We start from the raw sequence: 9,133 nt of genomic DNA, 5'->3' as shown, positions 1-9,133 counted from the left end.
AAATATCTACGTTTATTGATATAGCCAAATTTCACATCCACCTAAATTTATGTGAATTTAATGCATTCGATTGATTTTATGGGCTCAATTATACAAAGAGTAGTTAGATTATGAATTGTCAGCTGGCAGGTTATAATACGACCCTTTGTATCATATAAATGTAGGGTAGGAGAGACAAGCTTCAATGTCTAGTATTTGGAATTTCTGCTCCATGGTTTTTGAACTTTATCATATTTCCTCCTAGACTGAACTAGACCGGTTTACCAATATTTTTCTTATTGTTTTTTCTTTAACCGTCCAAAATGACAATTAAGTAAGTATACTAACAAACTTCAATCACATTCTTCATTAGTCAGGGAAACGAAAAAATTAACTATTCTAAATATATTAAGAATTCTAAATATACCTAATTAACTCCCGAAATTTATTTAAATATATAACCTTTGACTAAAATTATGACAACTTTGCCCCTTAATAAAAAAAAATCACTGTCAGAGCTTGTTACAAGTTGTCTACTATTGAACAAGTTCTAAGAATATACAACAAAAGAAGTTTAAAACCGTTTCTTCGACAAAGGTTTATATGAAAGCTTATAGTTCAATTCATGCTTATTTCTCATAATATTGGTACATAGTTGTTGTCTTTATTTTGACTATTTTTTTTTATTGTTATTTAGTTAGATTAAACATTTAACCTAGAAATCGAAATGAGTTATATGCCTAGCTTTTGGTTTTTTTTTTTAAACTGAGATTTGGACGTGAATACCCAATATTTTTTAGCGGTAGGTTTTTATTTTTCATTTCAAATCCCTTAAACTAAATGTAAATGTGAGATATTCTTAGGAGAAAATATTAATGAGATATCCCTTAAACTATATATAAAAGCGTAGCATAATAAAAGAAGGGTAGTTAATGCTTATTTTTTTTTTCAAGTTCATTAGTATAGACAAAAGAAACGACATCATTTGTGAAAATTTAAAAAACGACAACGGGAAAACAAACGACATTGCCTATGAAACCGACAGGGATTTTCTCAAAACGACAACGTCTAACTATAAGAAAACGACAGAAGAAAATCGCATCGCTGACGCTCTTTCCCTCTTTCTCTTCTCCGTTCGGCGACGGTTTTGAATCTTCTCGCGTAGTATTCTGATTAGAACCCTAAAACCCAATCGCTAAAACAATGGAGGTCGGTTCTTCTTTTTCCCATTCAGACTCTCTGATCGAAACCCTAACAAACAAAGGATGGTGTTTAAGAGACTTGGACCAACTCAAAGCCATGGCTATGATCCACTCCGCTCTCGCCGACGATCCAGCCTCCGTTCTCAACTCGCTCGAGTCCGAGCTCGCGAATTCAGACATGAGCTTAATCGGAGCCAAGTCGTTGCCCGATTCCGCGGCTCAACGGAAGACCTCTTATCTTCACGGCCCCAAAGTTCTTCAGGCACGCTGTATTTCCGTGCTTGGTTTCCGAGAAAGCGCGGGAAATCATTGTCGCAAGCATTGATATTTTTGTGCGTGTTTCTGCTTTTTATGTTTTTTTTTCCAGATTTCTTCGGCCAGAGACATTTCGAGGAGCAAGTTACAGGAGTCGACTGGGAACTCTGGCGGTGGACGAAGGCTTTTGAGGCTTAATCTCACTGATGGAGTTTCGGAGATAACTGCGATTGAGTACTTTCATGTTCCTTCGATACCTGACGATGTTGTGCCTGGTACTAAGGTTGGTTTGATCTTTTGTTTCTGTTGATCAGAACAGAGTATAAGAAACAGTTTTAGTTTTTGAACTCAAGTAAAAGTTGCTCAAATTGTATTTTCTCTGTTGATAAATCTTCGGGTCAATGAATAGTTGATACAGAGTTGTTAAACTATGATTAGTATGAACAATGCATGTTGGTATTATATTTCTTGATTCATGTGTCACATTGATTGCATCTAAATTTAGTGAATAAGTTGGTCAATGTAGCATTACTACTCAGTGTAGTTCGTAAAAACAGCATTAGACTATTTTTTTCTTTTAACATTGAGATTGGGCTGTAGTTTTTTGATGGCTTAAATCAATACCAGAGAACTTTGATATCTGGAGCCTGGACTTATCGGAGGTCACCATTGGCTAAAGACGTGACTGGATATATACTCTAGGCTAAGTTAATGTCTTGGAATATGATAAGGTTATGTCTCTTCAGAGACATTGATTCCCTTCCATCTGTAAACGTACGAAGTAGATAGGAACATGTTGTCGTATCAGTTATCACTGCCGTGGAGGGTTGGACTATCTGGAGAGGATTATCTTATCAATTTAAGAGAAGATTGTACAATTCGGAGCTGGACTATCGGTTAAACTTAGTGATTGCTATAGAGGATTGTTCTCGTGAAAAGCGTTTTATGGATTGGGTTGTTTTACTTTTATTGGAGTCCTCATATGGCTCTTCTCTTTGGTTGGCAGGTTCGTTTAGAAAAGAAAATTCCAATGCATAACGGCATAGTTTGTTTGAATCCAAAAGTGGTAACTTTGATCGGAGGTGTTGTTCCATCACTCTACGAAGAATGGCAGATGAATAAAAAATATTCCGGTTTCTCAAGGTCTTTGAGGCTATCCAACGAAAGTGACGGTGTTGGTCCTCCTCCATTTGAGAAGTTGCAAGTAGGTGTGTCACGCCGTCCATTAATTGGGCAAGGTAAATTCTACATTTCTAGTACTAAGAGCTTTTTAAAGGTCGCATAGGCGTGCTTATCGTATCACTCGTTATATGGTATTGCATTTACTGTAACTCTTGTATATTTTTTATAAGTTATTTTCTGGAGATTTCATTAGCCCCACGATGTAACTTGTGCTTGTTAATGCTTAGAAGTCAATAAATGATCCTAAGAAAGAAAATATTAAAAAGGAAAATTAGGAGGCTTCTTTTCCCTTGTAAGTTTGGAATGGGTTGAGCTTAATTCCTTGTGATTATTTTTTTTATTATTTTTTTTTTCCAAATACCAACTAGGAAGGGTTAGATCAGGCTAGTAGCCGATGGAGTTTTTGCTCTCTATTTTATTCATGAGATAATAGGTGTATCGCATGATGTTTCTAAACAAGAATGGGATCTATGAATTCATCTTTTGAAGGTGATTTCTTAGAAGTAGTGCCCGAAAAACTTTGAGTAGAAGACATAAGTTGACATAACTGGTAATCAATAAGAGATCAAAGGATTGAGTGGATGAAATATGTAGTCAACATGTACGGGTAATGTCCTATTGACCAAATTCTATTATGATCCTTAGATGGAAAAGAAAATATATGAAGATGTTTGGTACACTCTTGATAAAACTCATGGTCTAAGTTACTTATGATCAAAGTTCGGAAAAATGCAGAATATGGTGGTCCAAGTTCCAAGAATGGTGGACAAACTGCAGGTGTAATAAATGCTGAGATTAGGCAAAGCGCAGGAAAGGGTAGATCTCAAGCATATGAAATGGATAACTACAAAAAACCAGTTCCGGTTGCTGAAAGAAATGAAGAGATTAGGCAAAGCGCAGGAAAGGGTAGATTTCGAGCATATGAAATGGAGAACAACAAAAAACCAGTTCCGGTTGCTGAAAGAAATGACGAGTTTAGGCAAAGCGCAGGAAAGGGTAGATATCGAGCATATGAAATGGATAACAATAAAAAACCAGTTCCGGCGGCTGAAAGAAATGAACAGAAACCGAGCAGCTCAGAATCAAGGCCAAAAGAAGGTGCAACTTCATTTATGTATGAATTGAATAAGTATTATACACAGGATAGTGCTGCGAAAAGCTTGATACACATAATTTTCAATATGTATAAACATGGTGCTTTCGTTTATTTTGTTTTCCTCCTTATATACTTTTCTTTGTTTAGATGTTCTCTAGATATATAGGCATATGAAAACTCAAGTTTTGCCATATAGCCAACCTTGGGGGGTAAATTTTAAGTAAATAGCCACGAGATTTTATTAACAAAGCCAAAAAGACATTAATAGTTGTAAATATTCATTAATAATTGTGAATAACCATTAGACTTCAAGGGCATAATGGAATGCTAAAAACGTCCAAACAATGTCACCATAATAACTATTTACTTAAAATTTACAAAAGGTTGGCTATTTAGCAAATCTCTAGATTTTGGTGACTTAGTTACTCAATTATTGTCATTAATTCCTCGGGCTTTATTTCAGTGGTTGAATCTGTTCCAGTTCAAAACCAAGCAGCCTCACAAAAACTCCTACAGAAACTGAGCAACCAAAACCCGAATGAACGGCGTTTCGGAGGTAGAAGATACAAGGGAAAGGAAGAAGAAGAAGATAGTTCAACGCTCACCCTCAACGAATGGGAGCGGAGAAAAGCTGGGGCAAAGCAAGGGACGGGATATCAGTATCAAGACATGAGCAACGACGAAGAGCTCGCGAGGCAGCTTCAGAGCCAATTTGATCTTGAAGACTCAAATGTCAGCATTCTTTGCAACTCTGACTCCTCATATAATTGTTATCCTGAAAACTCTCTTACACTGTTTGGTATGATGGAAAATGAGATGAAAAAAACGTTGTTAGACTTAGAGGGAGATTAGGGTGGAAAATAAAAGTTTACTTCATTGGTAGAAGCTAAATTATGGAACCTACCATTTTAGATAAATTTTTCATTCTTTTAAAAATTGAAGGAAAATTAGAAAGGGTGGCAAATAAAAGTTTACTTCATTGGTAAAAATGAAAGGAAACGAAAATAGGAAGGGGAGAAAATAGATGTGGAATCTACCATTTTAGATAAATTTTTCATTCTCTTAAAAATTGAAGGAAACAAAGATAATTTTCTAAAATATATTTGAAGGTGATAATATTATACATATATTAAATTTGTAAATAACAAAATAGTTGGATAAACAGGTAATTATTTTTCATCATATATTTCATCTCCTTCCAATATACGAAACGAGAACACGGGATATTTAATCTCTTTACCTATCATTTTCTCATAAAATTTAATTAATTTCGGTTTCTGTTTTGCCTGGGGTTCTCTCTTGTGGTTTTTGTAATTCTTGTTCTGGATTTTCCGGCTTTGCCGCGGTTCTAATAAAGTCAGCAGTTTCTTTTAAAAAAAATATTCTTCTCTTTCTATGGGACCAAACATAGTGTAAGTATGGCAATGTTTTGGAAACTCTTGTTCAGGTGCAACAGGGTCCATATAATCCAAGAGGTGATGATATCAGAATGAGCATGTTCAACTACGGAGGAGATGGAAATGGGGGTCGTGGTATGGACGACGAAGGTGGTAGAAGAGGAAGGGGACGTGGACGAGGCCGTGGAAGAGGGAGAAGAGGCAGAGGGAATGTCTACTGATCACACTCTTCTACTCTCGTGTTTCAGGTAATTTTTGTGAAGTTATTCTGTGTTTTGTGGCCTCTTTTAGAGTGTAAAAAGCCACGAATGTTTTTCATGCCATCAGATGAGTTAATATAGACGAATTTTGCAGTTTGAACCTTTCTTTCAATTTAGGTTTGCCTGAATCTGAATTTATTTCGTTTATATGCTTTAATCATTCAATGAAATAACACTAAAAGCCAAAGGCAGGAAAAATAAAATAGAGTATGAGCAATCTAATAGTGGAAGGCGAATTGGAGCTCGAACCTCGTCAACGGTAATCAGGTCCGAATGACCTCACCATTTGGCTTCTGGCACTGAACTATGCAGAAAAGCCGTCCTCTCGGCCTTCGTCGTGAAGAAGTGGTCGTTCCAGCTCACAATAGAAACCCACACCACGTCGCCATAGATCCGCTCATATATCCTCTTCACCAACATGTCCTTGTCCACGATCCCGAACCGCTATGCCCAGAAGAACCCGCCGTATGACCTGTCCAGGAGATGGCCAATAAGTGGACCCCACAGCCACTGCATCGTCTTCTCTCCTTCCCAAAATTATTATTTTTAGTCACAAGTGATGGAGTGAGGAAACCATTTCAGAGCTGAGTGGGCTGGTAAATATGGAATTTCGGTTAATCTCATTTAACTGCAACCAAAATTCCCTTAAAAGCTGTTAGTTTCAAGATGGAACTTTGATCGAGTAATTTGAACCCATGACCCTGTGCTAGTATGGGTGGACGTACTCACCACTTAAGCTACTTAACTTGGTAAAACACCTTAAAAATTGGTAGTTATTCAAAAAAATTCAAAATATATTATTTTATATTTGGTTATATCTTTTATGATTATCTTTTTACGCTGATTTTAGTCAACTCCAACCTCATTTTTATGGTCAAATTAAATTTTCATTGAAAAAGAAGTAGTTGAGGTTAAAAAATCCATCTTAATTTGCTGTTAGATTTTCAGTGGGTGATTGCTTTACCAAATGCGTCTCCTCCTTGAGTATTATTCCGACGTCCCGTCCACGTTTGTGTCGCTACCCCCTTTTATAGCTCGATTCAATGCTAATAACTGAATAGCACAATTTTTTGTTTTCGGTCGTCTTTTTAAAAAAGAAAACATGTACTCTCTCCTCTCTCCGTGAAAACATGCTCTGTTTCTTTTCAAAAGCCCTAGAGTTTTCTCCACAGCGTTGCCGCCGCTCCCTCCCGGTTCTCTGTCTTGGAAGGGAGGCAATGCTTGGTCTCAGTTCTTCTCCAATCACTCTATGTAATTTCTTCTTGGATTTTCTTTCCCTTTTCTCCGATTTCTTACTGTTCAGTCTTTTTCTCCGGTGTTTCCTCTCCGTTTCGAACCGGAGATGCTCATCAGGGGTCGTACGTCCACGGCGTCTAAGGTTAATGGTGCAGGTTGGCTCTCGGTGGCGGCGGCTACTCTCAACAGAAGCAGCCTATACCGACCACTTGTTGTCAGTAATCTCGACGACGACCTCCTCCATTCCTTCGTCGACATCTTCACGGTGGTGGAGGGATGTCGTTTCTCAAGCCAGATCGAGGGGTTTGGGAACCCGAACTCGTTCGATGCTGGGATGGGCGTTCCGTGGCGTGCTTCAAAGTCCAAGTTGATTCTCTCTGTGCGATGGTGTAAGACTTTAGGCGTAGGGTGGAGAGTTTTGCAACGACGATGCGTTTACCTTGGACGAAGAGTGTCGGAGGCTCGGAGGACTCATACAATGTGTGGTTTTTGGACTTTGATGTTTTTATTTTTCTAATTAGTTTTTTGTATTGATGTTTTGTTTGTTTATTTTTGTTTATGTACTTTCATCCATGGGATGATGGTGAACACCAAGGTTCGCTTTACCGTTACCGTACCAGGACTTCAATTTTTGGGGGTAAACCGCTTACCAGAGGGGAAACCGAGGAGTATTCAGGAAAAAAAAATCGACACTGGCAGGAAACCGCCTACCGTTGAGGAAATTGGCAAAAAATGTAGGAACCGAGGGGTATTCAGACAAATATTTTGCAAAAATAAACATATTTATTCATATTTTGTAAAAGTAAACATAATTTCATTGTTCATCGTACTTTAAAGTCAAACCAAGATAAAGTTTAAAGTTCATACCAAGATAAAATTCAACATAAAGTACCATAAAATTCAAAGTTTCTGGTCGGTTTCCGCGGAAAGTCAAACCTTGATTACAACACGTATGACAAAATATAAAACAAAAAGTTCAAACCAAGATAAAATTCAACATAAAGTATCATAAAGTTCAAAGTTTCCGGTTGGTTTTCGTGGAAAGTCAAACCTTGATTATAACATGTATGACAAAATATAAAATACACTAATTAGTAATTAATTATAAGTAAAGTGTCTTGAGTGTCTAGTCACTCGCGAATGAAGAATCGGTCTACGGCTTTGGCCAAACTCTTGACCCTGGGGTGCGATATTCTTGGATCAGAGGACCCCGAAGATCCACTAGGACCTTCGTCTATTTATCCGCCAGAGTCCCATAGACTTTTCCGGAGGTCGGCTCACATCGACTCACCCAAACTCTCATGTTGCTTCTTCTTTTGAGAGCGTACGTAGAGTTACTCTCGCATTTCCTCCCGTACTTCATGAGGAACCTTGTCGCATATCTTCACACTATTTGTCTTGTACATATTCGCTAAGTGGTTTTTCACACAAGTGATTCCACCACCGCCATGATGTACCTGGAAAATTTGCATTTGCTTGCATTCGGTCGTCCTTCGACGGGCTCGCAATACTTCCGTTCTGGGTCAGACGTCATACTTCATCATCATAATCATCAAAATCATCAAATCATCATCATATTAATTTGAAATCAACATATTCATCATCATAATCATCAATTTATTAACATATTCATAATTATAATAATCAATTCATCAACATATATATAATCATAATCATGAATTCATCATCATCTTCATCTCAAATCAACATATTCATAATCATAATCATCAATTCATCAACATATTCATAATCATAACCATCAATTCATCAACATATTCATAATCATAATCATCAATTCATCAGGAATATATTTCTCAAATCAACATATTCATAATCATAATCATCAATTCATCATCAAATTCATTTCAAATCAACATATCCATCATCATTATCATCAACTCATCATCATAACAATCTAAAATCAACATATTCATCATCAATTCATCATCATACTCGTCTAAAATCAACATATTCATCATCATAACCATCAATTCATTATCATATTCATAGATTAAAACACAAAATTAAGAAAAAATTTGAAAAAACCCAAAAATTTGAGATTTTCGTTTATGGTTACCTTGGAATTCTGATAAAATTTGCTTGTGATGAACGGAATCCGCCGGGTAGTGCGACCACGATGAAGGAAACTGGGAAAATAGATCGGAAAATGAGCAACTGTGGTCCCGGAGAAAAGAAATCCGAGCGCCTAGGGTTTTTTCAAAATGAAGACGAGGAAGAAGGGTTTTCCCGAAAAATGCTGCAAATTTTGCTTTTAATCCGAAAACCGGTCCGAAGAAATCCAGTCCGGTTTGACTGGGTTTCGATTGGGTATTAGGAAGAAAAATGGTGTATGTGTATACCCCTCCCGGTCCTCTCTGGTTCGTCGGTTCCCGTCCCGTTCCTCCGGGAAGTCGAACCTTGGTGAACACCTTATTTTGTGGTTGGATAATTTTTTTGTTTGACTTTGATGGGAAACGAATTAACCTTCATCTCTCATCCCGATTTGGGGTTCCTGTTAGATTTCGC

General features: G+C 37.2%; 1 protein-coding gene across 4 annotated transcripts; it reads left to right on the top strand.

Moving 5' to 3' along the window:
- The first annotated feature begins 1,088 nt into the window (after window positions 1-1,088).
- LOC149400943 (tudor domain protein (DUF1767)) lies at window positions 1,089-6,628 on the top strand. 4 transcript variants are annotated; one of them, XM_089613362.1, is made up of 7 exons: window positions 1,089-1,443; window positions 1,549-1,719; window positions 2,443-2,674; window positions 3,354-3,716; window positions 4,196-4,446; window positions 5,162-5,359; window positions 5,560-6,628. In XM_089613362.1, the coding sequence occupies exons 1-6, from the start codon at window positions 1,183-1,185 to the stop codon at window positions 5,330-5,332; spliced, it is 1,449 nt and encodes a 482-aa protein (XP_089469488.1). In that variant the 5' UTR covers window positions 1,089-1,182; the 3' UTR covers window positions 5,333-5,359; window positions 5,560-6,628. The 4 variants fall into 4 exon arrangements, with proteins under 4 accessions (XP_089469488.1, XP_089469487.1, XP_089469485.1 ...); XM_089613361.1 differs by having other exon boundaries at window positions 4,178-4,446; window positions 5,684-6,626; XM_089613359.1 differs by having other exon boundaries at window positions 4,178-4,446; window positions 5,564-6,626.
- Window positions 6,629-9,133: the final 2,505 nt, after the last annotated feature.

This window comes from Urtica dioica, chromosome 4 (assembly GCF_054948205.1).
Source record: "Urtica dioica subsp. dioica isolate 48M chromosome 4, U.dioica_male_clone48M_v1_H2, whole genome shotgun sequence".
Classification (NCBI taxonomy): Eukaryota; Viridiplantae; Streptophyta; class Magnoliopsida; order Rosales; family Urticaceae; genus Urtica; species Urtica dioica.
This window is presented reverse-complemented; position numbering and strand designations above follow the sequence as displayed.